The sequence below is a fragment of the Vigna unguiculata genome, chromosome 4, assembly GCF_004118075.2.
Source record: "Vigna unguiculata cultivar IT97K-499-35 chromosome 4, ASM411807v1, whole genome shotgun sequence".
In the NCBI taxonomy this organism is placed as follows: domain Eukaryota; kingdom Viridiplantae; phylum Streptophyta; class Magnoliopsida; order Fabales; family Fabaceae; genus Vigna; species Vigna unguiculata.
The window spans coordinates 24,040,773-24,060,089 of NC_040282.1; the positions used below are offsets into that span (position 1 = coordinate 24,040,773).

The 19,317-nt window shown below is 34.5% G+C and overlaps 2 protein-coding genes across 2 annotated transcripts; both read right to left on the minus strand.

Annotated features, from left to right (window-relative positions):
* Positions 1–3,907: 3,907 nt before the first annotated feature.
* Positions 3,908–7,553, minus strand: LOC114181639. The gene is made up of 3 exons (XM_028068147.1): positions 7,174–7,553; positions 4,680–5,052; positions 3,908–4,108 (listed from the first exon to the last, which is right to left on the minus strand). Exons 1-3 carry the CDS (start codon positions 7,398–7,400, stop codon positions 4,076–4,078), a joined length of 633 nt encoding a protein of 210 aa, XP_027923948.1. The 5' UTR covers positions 7,401–7,553; the 3' UTR covers positions 3,908–4,075.
* A 5,774-nt stretch (positions 7,554–13,327) lies between these two features.
* Positions 13,328–14,827, minus strand: LOC114181338 (ribonuclease S-2-like). The gene is made up of 3 exons (XM_028067765.1): positions 14,522–14,827; positions 14,031–14,226; positions 13,328–13,702 (listed from the first exon to the last, which is right to left on the minus strand). The coding sequence occupies exons 1-3, from the start codon at positions 14,768–14,770 to the stop codon at positions 13,455–13,457; spliced, it is 693 nt and encodes a 230-aa protein (XP_027923566.1). The 5' UTR covers positions 14,771–14,827; the 3' UTR covers positions 13,328–13,454.
* Positions 14,828–19,317: the final 4,490 nt, after the last annotated feature.

Below are 19,317 nucleotides of genomic sequence, written 5' to 3' on the forward strand. Positions count from 1 at the left end.
ACTCTTAGAATCCTTCCTTACACCATAATTGATCCCCCATTTGATCTCCACCCTTGGGCACTCCTTTCAGCCTTCTAACACTCTCCTAAGTTCTGTTTTTAGGGTTCTAAAACTCCATTTTGGTAGCCACACGAAAATGCCTTCCCAAGAGCACCACTCTCCTCCCTTTCATCCATTATTAGCCTTATTAATTCTCCTTTAATTACCCAAAACGAAAATAACAACTAACACCATTAACATGTGAGTTCATTGTAGTTTAACAAATTATTTGATGCCTCTTTGGTTTCTGTGACGGCTAGTAGGGTTTCTAGGTTTTCCCTAACATTGCAGAACCAAAAAAAAAAATTCAAATAACTCAATTACCAAACAATCGTACAACCATTCAACCAATTCATGTTTTATGATAAATCCTACACCTCTAGGATTATATTATCACACACCATGATCAAGCATATTATTAAAATAATAAAACAATTAATTTAATATGCTAATGACATACACAAGGCTTGAACCTAAGTCCTCTAATAATAGTCAAATACTCTTAGCCACTTGAGCTATCATTGCTCCTTGTCTTCTTTATCCATATTAGTGAACTTAGGGATTCTCTCGCCCTCGCATTTATTAAATAAATAAATATTTATTTATTTAATTTTCTCAGATCTTACATTTCCCCCAACTTAGAAAATTTTCGTCCTAAAAAATTGCACTTACCAGGAACAACTGTGGTTATGATTACCTCACGTGGTCTTTTATTCTCCATGTCTTCTCATGCGTATCTTCATCCCAAAGAACCTTCACTCTCCAGATCTCCTGCCCCCTCACTTTCATGACTTGGGAATACAATATTCTCTCTGGCCTCATGTCCTAAGTCAGATTTTCCCTTATTTGAACCTTATCATGATCTGAAATCATCCCCCTATTACATGAGTGGGACTTGCAATGTACTTCCTTATTCGTGACATGTGAAACACTTGGTGCATGTTTGCCTAGTGTGGTGCATGACAATCTCCTATGTGACCAAACTGGTGCTCCAGTTAATCTGATACCACCCGATGAACTTCCGAGTCAACTTTCTAGATTGGTCGCTCTTCCAATGCCTGTAGTTGAGGTACTATAAGAATCACACACTCCACCGCCTCAAACCCCAACGACCCGCTTCTTTTATCTACATACAACTTCTGTCTGTTTTGTGTTGCATGCATTCAGTCCTGGATTAAGCTAATCTCCTCTATTGTTTGTTGTAGCAACTCAGTCCAATAATCACCGACTCTTAATCCTAGTACCCACACAACTGCATTTTGGCTTTGTTACGATCCAACGCCACTTATGATACCATTCCAAACTTTGTCAATACTTCACTTAAATAGTTTAATTCTCTAACTTCTCCTTAGCGACCCACTAAAACTTGCAACCATCCTGGTGTTTACACTGAGTCCTTGTCATTATTCAATATCTTTTTCTCCTACTTCTCTTACTTCCAACAAAAACCCTCCAATTAGGACTATTGGCACCAACACTACTTTAGATACTAATGCAAAAGCGAACTTCCTCACTCGAAGATGAAATTCTAGTAATCCTCTCAAAACATGTTTAGGGCCCTTCCACCACTAAGATCCCTTAGTCTAACGCATTGTTTCTAAACTCCTCTAGCGCTTTTCGCCTAAAAATCCACAACTTAACTTCTCTCGTCCACTGATACACAACTTTCTGCATATTCACATCTTTGAGAAGGAGACCGACTTTAAAGCCCTACCCAACCTTTGTAAAGGCAAGCAAGTCAAGTTTAACCTTAAATCTGCATCCATTTGCCACTACAGACAACAAACACAGACCACAAAAGTACAAACATAACAGGAAAAGGTTTAGTAGACAAACTCAACCTACAATATTCCTCTCTTTTTCCAAAACTTTAGAATTGAGAAAGGAAACTATCTTTGATATAGTCATGAGTGTGCACCCTCATCACTCTTACCAAGATATTTTTTTGTTCTTAATGCTTCCGGTTTCACCACTCTGCGCAATCCACAATCGATAATATGATTGATAGAGCGCCAATCCATTCCTACAAGGTTTCGTAATCGAAACACGACAAGCTCACTCTGTAAAACTCATAGAATTCAATTAATTAATAAATGCGGGTGGGAAGAGCATTTATGACATTATATTCTGATTGGTATGACGTGGAAAGTTACTAGCGCAAGTGGTTGAGAGTACTTTACTGTGTAAGAGGACTTGGGTTCAAGTCCTATGTATGCCAATTTTGTGTTATTATTTGTTATTGCTTTAAATATATGTTAATCATGTTGTGGAATAATATGATATTTGGATTATATTAGTTAGCATGAAGTATGAATTGGTTGAATGGTTTGGCATTGAGTTGGCATTGCATGGTTGTGGGTTCAAACCTTGGAGAATCCAAATTAAACCTTATTTTTGCTAAACTTTAGTTTGGGTTGAATGTGAAGAGTTGATGGAAAACCTATATGAATGGACATTGGAAGAGCTTAGAGGAATTGTTGGAACTCAAGGAAAGAACTCAAGCATTATATTTAAGCGAAGGAATTCCAGGTTAGGGGAGTTTTACCACTTTCTATCTGTGTCTTTTTTATGCGTAATTGTATGATCATAGAATGTATATGCTTAACCTTTTGATTAATTGCATTAAAATCTGCGTTTCTGGGATTTTTTCAGAAACCGCCTGGCGGGTTGCTCATAGCCACCAAGCGGCACATGCCAGTTTGGTGTTCTTGGGTTCCCTGGAGGAATCGCCTGACGGTGAGTCCTTGTACCGCCAGGCGACGTAAAACTGCAACCCTGTTTTTTGGGTTTCTCTGATGAACTGCCTGGCGGTGATGAATTTCTGTCAGGCGACACGGGTCTGTTGGGCTCGATTTTGTGTGATTTTGGGTGTTTTGGATTGAGTTTGATCGAGGAAAACCCAAGGGGTAGTTGTTAAGGGATGATCTAATGTGTATTCCATTTATTTCTAGTGTGATGAATGGTATAATCTGATGGAATAGTATAATTGAACTCTTAGGGTTTGGATATTGGAGGTCTGGAAAAATTAAGCATGATAAAGTTAATTATACTAAAACGATTTTGTTGGAATTAGACTAAGTTATAATTAGTGGCACTAACATCAGGTTCTTTGAGGGAATTGATTGAGATAGAGATAAAAGAGCATCCAAAAATGGTATGAGGATCATTCGCAAGGCCTACAAGACTGGGAAATTGCCCAGAAATCCATGTATCGCCTGGCGGCACAGGGTTTGCCGCCAGGCGCCTTCACAGCAGTATTGTTTCTGTGTGGTTGCGAAGACAGTGAGGATGTGGGGGATTTTGAGGTCCAGATTGACAAGTGAATGGAATTAGGAATGTTACACTACAGAAAAAATGACTTTAGGCAATGGACCAAAAACCATGGCCTAAAGTAAAAAAACCGTGGCCTAAAGATTAGACAACGAATTGGCAACGGATTTACAATCGTTGCATAGGTGGTCGTGGCCTATACTATAGGCAACAATTTTTTTCCGTTTATGCCAGGAAATTTGAAAACTGTTGCTTATTATGCAACATTTAAAAAACGTTGCCTAAAATGTTCCAATAGGTAATAGTTTTTTGGCCAATATAATGCAACGGTTTTTTCGTGTTGCTTATTTCTATAGACCACATTTATGAAAGTGTGGAACTAAATAGATTTGTTTTAACAAGGCTTATAAAAATTGAATGATATAAAATAATTTAAAATATAATTTTAATTTTATCTATACATTTAGACAATACTATTTTAAATAAAATATTAATAATTTTATTTCAACAGTATTAATTAAAATATATTTATTCTATTAAAATAGTATAAATAAAATAAAATAGATTAAATAAGACACTTCTAACATATAATATGGAATTGAAAATTTTCATATATTGCAAAATTATATTGTAAGATTGTGTACAATTCCATAAGGAAAAATGTTTACAACTAATTAAAAAGTATTATGTTCTCCAAAAAAGAAAAAGTACAATTTTTCTTGCACTTTCATTCCTCTTCATCTTCATATACCATTTGGATTTTTTATCATTCTTCATCCTCTTGATCTTCACCAACATCCTGAAACAAAAAAAAAGTTCAATTTATCTCTTATCCAAATCCCAACTAATAAAACAAAAATAATCCAAGTCTTAACTAATAAAACATTTGATCAATATGTAAATAGAGCCTAGGTTGCATTTTGTATATATCAATTCAACAGAAGAAAATTAGGATCAAACAACTATATTGAAAAATGTAACACATGTTTAAATTCATTCAATAAAATTTCTAGACTAAAAACTGTATTACAATCACAAAGCTGAAATATGAATTTTTGTCATGGTTAAAGAACAACCCCACTACTCCTACATATCATCTTAAAGCACTTGCATAGCATTCAACATCTTAAATGAATGACGTAAGATCCAATGCATAGTCTATAAAACTGGACCAGAATGGCTAGTTTGATTGAATTGACTATGCATTTAGGGTTTGACCAATTGAACCAATGCAAGCTTAATATGAACACCAATCAGTGGCAGAATTCAGCAGCATTATTATAAAATAATTCAATATATACATTTGTAAACACCAATCAGTGGCAGAATTCAGCAGCACTAGCATTTGATCAATTTGTGTTTAACTATACCTGTACTTGATAATCATTTGAATTAGGATTATATGTTGATGCAGATGAATGAGGTCCAACTGCATTACTTTCTTTGCCCAAAAGATGTGTCATCAATTCATTTATATCATCATCATCATCATCATCTAATTCTGGATTTTGTTGCTTGAGCATGAATTTCATCATTGCCTTCATACCATTCATTTCTTCTTGCATGCTACTCATTTTAGCTTCACATTCTTTTTTTATAGAAGCAATGTTTTCATTTCTCTTGAACATGGTAGGTGTCATAGTCCTTCCATAGCAACGCACTCGACCAGGCTTTCCCAAGCAAAGATTCAAATGTTTCTTCCAATGACTCATTTGAATTTTCAATGGAAGTTTGAAATGTAGCCTAATATGAAAGTTATTATAAAATAATTCAATATATACAAAGATTGAATTATTTTATATATTCATTAATGTATATATAAAAAAATTAATTAATGAAAGTTATTATAAAATAATTCAATATATACATTTGACGAGGATCTTTGGATACGAGAAGCCACCATTGACAAGCTTGGAATCTACATTTGTAATACCATAATGGGCCTTTTTTAATTTCACCTTTTTTTCCCCCGAATTTCAATTCCCATTTCATTCATTTACACACTGTACTCTCCCCGTATAACAATTTCTTGTCTTTCAAATTCATGGTATACAATGTGGTGTGAGTTTTACTTTTGCTTCTGAACCAACATACATGGCTACTATTTTTTTATTTAAATTAATTTTTTTGTTCAATTATGGAAGAAGAAGGTACAAATTAGTGTATGAGTGACATTACATATAGAAAATGACGGAGACAAATTCTGAAGATGTACCAAAGAAAAATGAAAGAAACCGAATTTTTAATATTGGTCCCCTCATATGAGTACTAAAAACCTTCAACTTCTTATCTTCAGATTCATGGAAACAATGGCAAAGAAAAGGACAAGGGAACAACATATAGGTGACACAAACTCTGTAAAGAGGGTAAAAGGCACAATGATATCCTGAAGGAAGATATCTGATGCATTGAACATGGTCAAGTATCAAATCCCTCTTAATCAAACAGTATGGTTGACACCTCAGGCATTGGTAATAATGAATAGATCTGATATGATACACCACTTTTTTCCTGTTACGTGAGCGAACAGAAGGGCAGATATTCCTAAATTCCATTTTGTACAAAATATGTAATCCATTAAATCTACAACTGAACAGGAAAAGTCACAATAATATGTTTCCTTTTTGAAAATGACTTGACATTTTTTAGTTGGCTCTTTATAGGCCATACTATACAGATGGGATACAAGCTATAGAATTTTTTTTTGTTGAGAAGAAGCTCTCTAGCTTCTTAACTGTCACAGGTTCCACTGAAAGGCCTATGGTTTCATTGGTCTAATAGTATACAAGAGACTCAATGGATTACTTATCTGAAGATAAGAAGTTGAAGATTTTTAAAATTGTTCTCTCTTAACTCAAAACTACTTTCCAAGAACAACCATGTGAAGACCCTACCAGAGACAAAACGAATAATACACAAGAAACGTCCTAGCACTATACATGACCAAACCCCAAGGATTCAAGTATAAAAGTGGAATGTATATTTTCATCAAGTGTCCAAATATATCCAGTTTTGAATGGTGATTACCTATACTATTGGATAACAATGACCATAGAAAATATTTTTCTGCAAAAAGTTACTCAGATTGGGATAGCGGGTGGGAAACTTACTTATAGATAGTTTATGCATTATTTTTGGTATTTAGGCATATTCCATGACATCCTAATTTTTAACCAGGTTGCCTCTTTCACCAGTGAGGAAAAAGCAATAGAAAAGTATAATGACAAGTTAAGAATATCTTATATTACAACTGTTGAACAAGGGCTGGCTTTAGGGTTTGGAATGGGAATACTTTTGTTGATTATATTTTCCACCTATGCACTTGCCATGTGGTATGGTTCTAAACTCATAATTGAGAAAGGCTATGATGGTGGAATTGTTTTAAACATTATCATTTCAATCAATACTGATGCAATGTAAGTGACACAATATTTTTCTTTAAGTCTTTGGAGCTCTGTTTTTGTTCGATGATCATCAATAGTATTTTATTTACTTAATTTACATCCCTTGAGAATCTGTTAAACTAGGGCCCTTGGTCAGGCAACCCCTTGCGTGAATTTGAAGAATTTTCAAGTTAGATGGATTAGAGAACAAATTGGACTTGTGGAGAAAGGTAATAAATTTGAACCTACTGTTTCAGTTCCGAGTTTAGGCTCAAACCAAGGGTGAATAGCAACTCTTTGTTCTTAGCTTATCAAAATGATTTACAAATATTAATACTATCTACTGTTTCCAGCATTAGATATCCAAAGATCCTCGTCAAAGGATCCTACGGAGCCCCATCACAAAGCTCATTGACAATTTTCAAACAAATAGCAACTCTTTGAAACTGAAATGAAAAATATATTTGAAAGTGGAGCATACCAGAGAACTGCGCGATGACGAAAGTGAACCGATGATGGCGCGACGACGAAAGTGAACCGATGATGGCGCGACGACGACGAGAACTGACCACGAGGCGACGACGAAGGTGAACTGATACAGCGCGACAACGGGGGTGAATCACGCGACGACAACGGGAAGTGATGACAGCACGACGACCACCGGAAGTGATGACGGTGCGACGAGCACGGTGGTAAGCCGATGGCCATGAGACGGTGTGCGATTGACGATGGACGGTGTTTCGCAATCAGTGGTGATGGAGTCCAGAAGAGGAAGCCCTTACGAAAATAAGGTTTAATTTGAATAGGGTTTAATTTGGACAGTGAGTGAGTGGAGACTAAGAATTAGCAAAGTGGAGGGAAGAATTATAGCCTTTTCATTTTTTTAGACACTGATTTCAATAACACATTGATACTAGGCGCTTCCGAAATTATTAAATTTATTTTTTAAAATTTAGGTTAAATTGTTCTATTGGTCCCAAATTTCGTATGAAAATTTGAATTTGGTCCCTCATTTGAAAAAAGTGTTAAATAGGTCCCTAATTTTGGAAAGTTGTCTCAATGAAGCCCCTTCCGTTAAAAATGCAGAAACGGCGTTAAGAGCACAGTGACGTGGAAATGGTAGACTGAAACGTGTCATTTATATTTAAATTTATTGAAAAACAGTTCAGAATTGCTATATATAACTGCAATTAATCATCCATAAACCCCTGTGTTCATCTTGCTGTGTCTGCGTGTGAGGGAAATGTCGTGTGGACAATGTTCATCCTACAATGGTGGCGGAAATCAAAACCTAAGTGCGTCGTTTTGTGGTGGAAGATGGATAAAGATTCCATACGGTCACTTAGCTAAGGGAATGAAGATGGATTAAACACCCAAAGTGAGCAGTGCCAAAACAACATGAGTCTCCTTCATGAATACACAAACCCCTTCATATCCAAGAAGGAAACAAAAAAGAAAGGAATCTTCTTTACCAAACTCAATAAAATCAAGGAAGCAAGAACCAAAAGTCCAAATAAGCTTGAAAACAGCTCACTCTTTCGCTTTTTATTTAACAAGGCATAAATAAATCATCAAACAAAGAATAATTTGACTCCATGCAAGCATTACAAACCTTCCATGTTAGCAGAAATCAGGCACAGCGGCTGAATCAGCAATACCCAACAAATGAAACTCAAATCCATCAACTTTCTCTCCATCAACCTATGTACTCGATAACTTCAGATCCAAACAAGACCTCCCACCAATACACCATCACAAAAACACCCCAGTACTCTTCCACCACCACCACTATAAATACAAACTCAAATGAACTCAAACCCTCGCGATGCTTCTGTTCGAAAGCCAAGTTTCCAACACCTCCTCCTCCGATTTCAAAAAACCCTAGACGAACCCTGAATCCCAATTTCGCCCTTTCTCTTTTATTACAACCCTTTCACTTTCAGTTTTATTACACAGCTTAATTACAGCTTAATCCCAAAAATATTTTCTTACATCATTTAATAAATTATTTATTAATAACAGTAATTATTAAACCATTTCATATTTCCACGTGTACCACATTCAATATGCCACCTTACTGTTCAGTTCCGTCTACCATTTCCACGTCACTGTGCTCTTAACGCCGTTTCTGCATTTTTAACGGAAGGGGCTTCATTGAGACAACTTTCTAAAATTAGGGACCTATTTAACACTTTTTCCAAATGAGGGACCAAATTCAAATTTTCATACGAAATTTGGGACCAATGGAATAATTTAACCTAAAATTTATTATAGACAACGGTTTTATGGTATAGCCTACACATTTTAAAGGCAACATGGAAATAAATGTGGCATAAAGTATCCACATTTTGTAAAGCGTTGCCATTGGAATACTTTAAGCCATGTGTGTAAAATTGTTGCCTATACTATGATTAGGCAACGTTTTTATAGTCGTGGACAAATTTAGTGTTGCCTAAAGTCATTTTTGATGTAGTGTTAATTGGTGAATAAGAAATGTATTAGTCAGAGGATTGAGTTGAGGTGGGAGGAATTGTTGCCAGGTTTTAGGCAACTATAAGTGGGAAGTTAGAGACAAACTTGGTAATGGTAATGAGTGAATTGTGAATTGGTAAGTGTGAGAAATATTAACATTAGATAAATCTATTTATTTTGTTTAAGCATATTGGGATATCACACTTGAATGGAAGTGGAAGTTTGGATAGGGAATTAGTCATTTGAGGAGTGATGTACCTAAGTGGTAATGATTTAGCGAGAGTTTGGGAAGTAGGAAATGAATGATGGAAGCAGGTCTGACCCCCCTTTTAAACCAGTACAACGCAGGTACTGGTATGGCGCCTGACGGTAGTGTTAAGTCTGTCAGGCGATAGCTCTACTCCAGGGAGCTCTGTAAGACACGAGGCACCTAGCGGTGAAGGAATTTTTGCCAGGCGATATCTATAAGATTAAAGGTCTACTAGGGTGCGTGCGCTTGGCGGTGTGGTCTGTTTTGCCAGGCAGTGGCTGCAGAAATTTAGGGATTCAGAGGCGCTTGGCGCTTGGCGGTACGTGTCCCCCGTCAGGCGACCTAGAAGCTGATAGCACCTAGCGGTACGTGTCCTCCGCTAGGCGATTTGACTGTTGCAGCCTTGGGTGTTGGATTTTTGGATGCGTGATCTACAAGGATTTTAGTGGTGCTTCAAAGGTGGGATTGTTGGTGTTCCTTGAGTTGAGCTCAGAACGTATCCCTTGAGTTGAGCTCGGGATAGGGGTTAAGCACGTAGCATTCCTCGAGTTGAGCTCGAAATGGCATCCCTCGAGTTGAGCTCCGGATGGCGGATGAACACGAGGAACCCTTGAGTTGAGCTCGGGTTGGCGAGTTTTGCCAGTGTGAGTGTGCTGGTTGCGGCCAGTACAGATGGGTCTAGATGGATTGCCCTCCTCAGCAAATAGCTGACGAGTTTGGTAGTCTTGGGACGATGCGAACTATGTTCGTATTTGGGAACTCCACCTAGCGTTACAGTGTATGATCCGTATCAATGGTTCCCGCACGTGCTTTATCGGTTGTGGCTAATAAGTATGGCAGTAAGTCACCTTGGGGTAATCACTAAAAGAGGTAAAACACGAATGATCTGGTTGTGGCCAGGTGATACGAAATAGAGTGAGAGACTTTATTTGGGTGTTTGCATGAATTATATAAATGACTACTTATGTGTATATCAATATGATTGTATGTTGATTTTGTTAAGCTCACCTTATCTGATTGTGTTTGGCAATGATCGTGTGCGCGGTACACGTGAGTAGAGGATGTTGATGCAGGTGGTGCTGGTGAGGCTTAGACTCGGAGCGGGGATAGCATGGGAGTCTTTTTACTTATTATGTTTTCGAAATAAAATTGTAAACTCTCATGAGACATTTTGTTTATTTTCAGTTTTATAAACTTTAGTTTTAGAATTATATTTGGCAGTAATAAAATTTTAAATTTCCCACGTTTTGGGAAATGAGGAATTATTTTAAATGTGACTTGTTATTTATTTTATTTTATTAAATCCGTAATATCCTGACGGGATGTTACACACTCCCCCAGGCCAAAAAATCATTTGAAAACTATTGATATGATACCAAATGTAGCATCCCGGTCGGATATTACTATTTTAAATAAAATAAAATTAATAATAAGAATAATATTAAGTGTGCCGTATTTAGAAGAAAAACTCTAAACATCTCATCAAGCCAAAAAGAAGAATCATGATAATCATAGCAATCATTGGGTCACAAAGAGAACTCAATACAACGGAAACCACGAGCACACACATACTCTCTCTAAAACCACATACGACAAGCATCAAGAAGTTAAACGATACAAGAATTTTATTTAGGAGAAAGCTTTCATGCATCAATATATAACACAATTGCATATAATATCATTAAAACGGGAAATGGCAGCTCCCCTAACCTGGAATTCTAGCTCCAAAAGTACTCTTAGAATCCTTCCTTACACCATAATTGATCCCCCATTTGATCTCCACCCTTGGGCACTCCTTCCAGCATTCTAACACTCTCCTAAGTTCTATTTTTAGGGTTCTAAAACTCCCTTTTGGTAGCCACACAAAAATGCCTTCCCAAGAGCACCACTCTCCTCCCTTTCAATCATTATTAGCCTTATTAATTCTCCTTTAATTACCCAAAACGAAAATAATAATTAACACCATTAACATGTGAGTTCATTGTAGTGTAACAGATTATTTCATGCCTCTTTGGTTTCTCTAACGGCTAGTAGGGTTTCTAGGTTTTCCCTAACATTGGAGAACCAAAAAAAAAATGCAAAAAAGTCAAGGCTAAATCGTGCTAGCCAAGGTTCAAATCTACCCTAACTCAATTACCAAAAAATTGCACAACCATTCAACCAATTCATGTTTCATATCCTACACCTCTAGGATTATATTATTACACACCATGATCAAGCATATTATTAAAATAATAAAATAATTAAATTAATATGCTAATGACATACACAAGGCTTGAACCTAAGTCCTCTCATAATACTGAAATACTCTTAACCACTTGAGCAACCATTGTTCCTTGTCTTCTTTATCCATATTAATGAACTTAGAGATTCCCGCCCTCGCAGTTATTAAATAAATAAATATTTATTTATTTAATTTTCTCGGGTCTTACCGCGCTACTTGTTGTAGCTCTCATGGTAGTCTATGATGGTTAATCGCGACATCATATTCTCTAGTGACTAGTCACAATAATCTCTGGTGGCTTGTCACACTCAATTGCAGTGCTCCCTATTTTTCTTCGTTTTAGATTCTAGTTGTCAGCCTTCTTCTTGCTCGAATATTCTTCACATTATAATATTCTTCACATGGTGAAGTATAGCTTTTATTGTACTCTCTTTTTACTTTGATAGTGTTTCTTAATATTACTTTGAGATTCTTGATCTTAGACGGAGAGGTTGATACTTGTTAAAACTAAAGAGGTTGATACGCTTGTTTTAATCAAATTTGAGTATTTGATTAGTGGAATTTCTTAAGTTGGTGCTTAAGAGACTAGACATAGTCTTTGTGTTAACGGTGAACTAGTATAAATTTTGAGTGTGCTCTCTGTCCTTTACATATTCTATATTTACGAAAAAGTCCACAAGATCCATTCATCTCTCCCCTTGTAGAGCCATCTTGCACCAATAAATTCTCCAAAATGGCATCGTTTATAGGGTTATTGAGCATTAGACTTGTATCTTCTATAGATGAGTTATGAACTTGATATACAACTACACAAAGTACATATTAGACTGTCCAAGAAACACCTATGCAGTTAAAAAACATCATCAAAATATAAAGTAGGCTAAGATTAAGTGTTCTAAAAGTGCATAAAAATGCACTAGTACTCTATGCAGTAATAAATGATCTTTCTTACTTTAAGCAACATTTCAAAACTTGAATGTACTTATTTCCTTCTTGGATGATGTGTATTTTCTTGTTTTAAGGAAATTGTAGTCATATGAACCAGATAGTTCATCGAGACAATGCTTTGTTCGAAATTTGTTGAAGAAAATTAGTTTTAACTCTTGGTTCAAGAAATCTTTTTGTTGTGACTTATCCTTTATCTACCATATCCCATATCCCTTTTGTTAGATAAAAGTAGTAAACATTCCTTGTAACATATGGAATTACCTTTTATATATTTTCATTTTAGTGTACACGGTTTGTCAACTTCTGTATACTTTCTGGTATGGTATGAGAGCATTTGTGCTTTGTCATGTAAAGTTTGTATTGGATACTATTATAAAATATATTATAAGTATATATAGTGCTTTTGTTAACTTTATGCTATTACAGTAATAATTTAAATCGTTTTTTATACAATATTTATTTTGATCAGATATTAGCTTGTTCACACCAGTTTTGGAATTCTCTTGCATTTACTAATCAATGAACTAATTACTGGATTTTTTTTTTGTCCGACCGGATCGGATTTGATTTGGATTTGGTAATGTGATTTTGACTGATCAAACATTTCTTGAAGGTTTATTAATAGAACCATGCCTTGAAAAGAACAAAATGTAGGATCGCAAAAATCTCTTTGAGTAATCTTTCTTCGAATTAAGAATAGTAGTTATTATCACGTTTGTAGTACTTATTATTTGACACATCTGAGGTAAAATATTTTCTAAATTTTATTTTATTATAATCATTTCCATGCCAAACACTTAGAACCCCTTATTTTTGTATTTGTTTTAGGGGTAATACAACTTAGGAGATTATAATTGCATAGTGTTATTTAATTGGGATCTTTGTCTGGTTGGAATCCCATGTAAGGGAAGATGGGGTCATCATCACATCCTCTTGCTTTATTGTCACAGTCTATAAGCGTTGTTCCAGAAACATCAACACATTGATGAACCTCTGCAAGATAAACATTGCCACTTCTATCTGGCTCACAAATTATGTCCACATTAACACCTAAAGCTTTTCTGAAAGCTTGTAGTATCCTTCGTGTTGGATATGGATTTCCACTCGCAACAATACCTGACAAAATAAAAACACATTTATATACTCATATTTAGGATGCTCCTTAAATTAGAACTAAAAATTAATTAAATTTTGTTTAGTACGAAGTATAGGATCAGCTGAAGGTCCAAATAAATTAAGTCTTTGATTCAGGAACTATAAGGTCTGTTTAGTGGTAAAAATTGAAAGAGAGATCATGGATTTAACTCCTCCTACTAACATTTTATAGCTATAAGGTCCGTTTCAAGAACAACTCAAACCAAAAGAACGGATAAGATTTATTGTTCTGTATACTTTTTATGTGTGAAACACAGACATAAACATGAATTTGAACATATTGAATTACCTGCACTTGTCAAGATTTTCTTAAGGTCATTTCTCTTTCTGCTGTTGAGTGCATAAACAATATAATCATTTGGCAACATATTATAGCATGACGCAAACCTTCTCCATTGGTCCCTCCATAATGACTTGCTCTCAATGAAGTTATCAGTTCTTAGATCAGGCCAAAACTTTAGCAGATCATTTTTGTTCACCTCCATCTGCATGTATACAAGTATAAAAATATTCATCTGGAAAAACTTGAAGTGCCACGTCTGAATAACATTCTCTATATGTACGAAAAAAAATGAATTAAACTTCTTTTCATCACTTCAACTTTCTTAATAACATGTCCATAAAAGTTGAGGTGCAACTTATACAGAAAAGCAACAATCAAAACATAGACCCTTAATAACGTAAACAAATTTTAGGTCTTTTCCTGAAGAAAACTTGAAACCAAAGACAGAACATGTTATAAGTATGATGTGAACGTATGGGAATGAAAGAAATACTAACTGTGCTATTTGGCATAGTAAATGGGGAGGGACAATATTGCTTATCAGGTCCTTCCCTTTGCCTTGGACGAAGGTAGCTAATAGTGAAATATTGGGGAACTATTTCCCTGCAACCACCATCGTGTGTTAAGCAATATGAGTTTGGCCACCTTAAGGCTAATTCAAGGTAATCATATGGGTTGGTATTGAAATATTGTGCTTCACAGTTAAGAATTCCTAAGAACAGGAAAATCAGAAGAAGCTGGCTCATTATGTAACTTTTTGTTCTTCAAGATTTCTATAGAGTTGAGTTGTGGTTACATGACCAAATATCCATCCCTTATATAGTGCTCCTCACCTCACTCTTCTTCCATTAGGCCTTTACAAGTTGCTATATTGAAACAACAATAATACTAATGGAACCTACACATATTATAATAAATTTTTGTGCTTTCGTGACTCATAACACCAAGATGACATCATTCTATTGATTTTTTTCATGAGAGAATCTGAATCCAATTGCTAGTGTGTTTTTAGAATGGATTCTACGTGAGTTCAACGAAAAGGAAAGGAAAGAAAAGTGAACCTTTTCGTTTGTTTCGGAAACTCTTATTACTTTGGTTTGTTTCTTTTTTCTTTTCCAATTCATATATATATATATATATATATATATATATATATATATATATATATATATATATAATATTACTAGTAGAACACATGTGTTTATGAGCATGTGTTTTTACTCTAATGTTATGATAGTAAAAAGATAAAAAACAATTCTTCTAATTATTATTACGATAAAAAATTTATTAAATTTTTGAAAATTATGTTACCAAAAAAAGTAATTATAAAATAAATATTTATAACAATTTTATCATAAATAATTTTGGTTATTAGATATATTTAATTGAACTAAAAATATTAGAAAAATTAAATAATTAATAAAAAGGGTTTAGTTGATAAGAATAAAATAGACTTTGTGTTGGGGCGGGTGGGCGGATGCTGGTGCGCGGGGTGGGTACGTGTGTAATTTACCAAATAATTATAAAAAATAATTTTTTTATTAATAATTATAGATTATTGTACTAAATTTTTGGAATTGTTTGTGCAATGTTTGTATAAAAAATGTTTTTTAAACTTTTTAGTTTTGTGAGGAAGAAATATTGATGAATATATTTTAAATATATTATGAAATAATTGCAAAATTAAATAAAACACTTATTATTAATAATATTAACATTAAATAGAATTTTGTGTGGGGTGATTAAATTCACCTAACAGCTGATACATAACAAACGTTCATAATATATATTATAAAAACACAAAACATATGGTTAATGAGTAGTTAGTTGATCAAAGTTAGTAGGAACAAATGTATGTTAAGATATATAAGTTGAATTAAGGTGTTACTGCAAAAGTGACATCGAAAGTGAAGATACAACTTGAGCTTTAAAAAAATATACAAGTTGCAGTAAAGCCAAAGAGATGCGTTTTAAATGTTTCACTTTAGCACTTTCTTTCTTTTAAACATTCACTTTATCGCATCAAAATATCAAATGTGTGGATATGTAAGGATAGACTAAATCCAACTTTAGTAAAAAACCACCAACCATTAAAAAAATATAAACCAATTATTCAATTGTTTATTTTAAAAAGTACCTTTTTCCTAGCACATTTTATTACTACTTAATTAATTTGTAACTACTCAACGTGACATCAAAATATATACTTAATTATCGATGGATTATCGACGATCATAATTCGTCGATAATGACCCTAATCCGTCAGTAATGATGTTTTACTAATAAACTTTTTGATGGTAAAAAATTCGTCAATAAATGCATCGTCGATAATACTTTATTAATGGATTATAAAAGTTCTTCGATAATTACTGATGGACTAATTTGTCGGTCAAGCTGTTGGTTATTACCGAAGGATCTATCTGTCGGTAATCCGTCGGTAAGTGTATCAATTTTGTTTGGGTTTATTTGTTCGTTTAACATTCCACAATACCTACATATATAAAATTCTAACATAGACAAATCCAGCATTCTAACATTCTAGCATTCCATTATATCAAATATTGTATCATTATCAAACTCCATCACAATATATATCACATGACACACTAAATTGTTTATAAAACATACAAAATAATATGTAGCATAGGAATGTTTGTCTAATATTACATAAGCACGATCTATACCAAGTAGGAATAATAGTACATAAGTTTATTAAGTACATGCTGAAGAAAGTTCTTAAGGACATGAAGAGTTAATAATCTTCATAATTAGGAGAAGATTCTTCATTTAAATTATCGTCCTCTTCATTCTTTTGTTGCTGAGAATGGGGTTGAGGGATTTCAGAGTTTTGTTGAGTAGGGTTTGGCTATTGTGGCTGTGTTTGTGGTTGCTGAAGACGAGCCTGAGCATCAGGAGGAAGATATTACAGGACTAGTGATTGAAAGGATCGAAACTCGGACCTCAATTGCTCATTTTCCTCCACGATGCGTGAAAGTTGCTGCCTAATATTATTGAGGTCCTCAGTATTAGAAGAGGAAGAAGCTAATAGTTGGTTCAGACTTTCATTTGAACTCGTATATTTTGAAACAAGTTGACCAGCCCCATAAAGTCTTCCTATCTTTTTTCCTTATATTGTCTCAATCCAACACCTAGTCCTGATATTCTCATCCTGTGTAGGATCGGCAGAGGACTACTCTTGTGTTCCATCAGCACATGAGGAAACCTTAGATCTAACTTGAGAAAGCCTAGTCTAACATTCTTCTTGTAAGTAAAAAATGAACAATTATTATTATGTGGTAGGATACATATATAAGTTTAAGAGTAAATAATATTGAATAGTAAAAGAGACTTACATTTGTCTTCCTAGACCTCTCATCTACATATTCACCAGTACCCTTCCGAATATATGTCTGTTGAAAGACTTCATCAAGAAACACATGTCGTCCTAACTCACGTGCTTGCCACAAAATATGTTATAATGTTAAATTTGATCTAATTTCAAACTTTAAAAATGTAGTTCAAATGTGACAAATAAAAAAAGTTAAGTTGTATACGATACAAAGGGCATGCTCGTGAGTGGTAATGGATCCACCTGTGTGTAGGGCCCCACCCATTTCAGAAGCCTTATTTTTTTATACTGCAATACATTTGCTCTGATAACTTGGAGAATTCCAATGTTCTAGTAGCCTTGTCCACACATCATTAGGAATCCATTATGGACTTTCTCTAGTCATTCTAGCGTCTCTAAATAGCTCAGATAGATGATGAGAAGCTCTGCTATTGAAATTTCTCTTAATTTCAATTTGATGCTCCGGTGCCCACTAAACTCTCCTCTATAACAACACAATTTAAACATATAAAACATTATAAGTATATTAAGCATGGAATAGTAGTTAACTTAAATTACTTATATAATAAGTTAGAACATGTTACCTTGAAACTTTGCCAGAAAATATCTTTGTATTTTTCAAGTATTGCTCCAATGATTAAGAAATTGTTGCTTGATTGTCTTTGTGATAGCCTGTGAAGTGACTTTAGATGGAACAAACTTGGAATTCATGGAAAATTGTCATAAGATGAAAAAAGTTACATAATATAAACAATAAGAATAATTGAATTGAAATATTACCCTCAACTAACAGGTTCAATCATCGGGCGGTCTTGCAGAGGAGGGTCATGTTCTACATCTAAATCAGGATCAACCATAGGCTATGGGACAACTATATCACCTGCAATTGGGGATCGTGTAGACTACTAACCAACAGTAGAAGATAGTGTTAGTTTTGAAATGGTTGAAAAGCCAATAAGGGGGGGTTGAATTGGCTAGTTAAAAATTTAGGCTATCTTTGCAAGCTAAAAACTACCTTTAATTGAATCAAACAGATCACCAAGTTAGGATGCAAACAGAAATGAAATGTACACTTTCAATCGATAAAAAATAGAGTTAACAGATTGATTTTACTAAACAAATTTTGTTTTGGTATAATCAATCGATTGAAACAGAAAAACAATCGACTGAAATACTGGAAAAAATATAGAAATGCAAATTCGAGTTTTAAACCAGAAACAATGCTCAAGAATGATCAAGACCAATTCCAAATGATTATACAAACATGCTCAATGTTGCAGATGCTCAAGAATGATTATACAAATATTAAGATTCCAAATGATTAAAGCACAAGTTCTTTAAACTTTAAAATGAAAATGCAAGAGAGAAATGTTAGAGAAGAGAGGACACCACGAGATTTTTATACTGGTTCACTCAAACCTGAACTACATCCAGTTTGTCAAGGCAACCTTAGCTTGACTTTGCACTATTTCAAAAGTTTTACAAAGTATTCACCCTTACACTTCCAAAATATGCAAAAACACCACAAAAGACTCTTGAATCACACAAGAATCGTACCAACACAACAAGAACCCTTTTACAGACCTAGAAAACCACCAGGTACACACACAAAGCTTGAGAAAGATCAAACCTTAGTGGTAGCACAACCCATTCTACCACAAACCACTTTCTCCAAGCTTCAAACCAAGCCAAAAGCTTCAAGAATTGATCCAAGATCAATCTTCAACAGCTGCAACACGTATGATCACGAAGGAGAGAGTTTCCACAAGTTTCCAGAACAAAATCGAGCACTAAAATGATCAACAAATCTCTCTTTCGAAAATCATAGCTTTTATAGTCAAACTGTTACGAAATTCAATAGGTTGATTTTCAAATCAATCAGTTGATTTCACTTGACTTAAGTGAAAGCAGTCGATTAAAAACTAAATCAACTGATTGAATTTG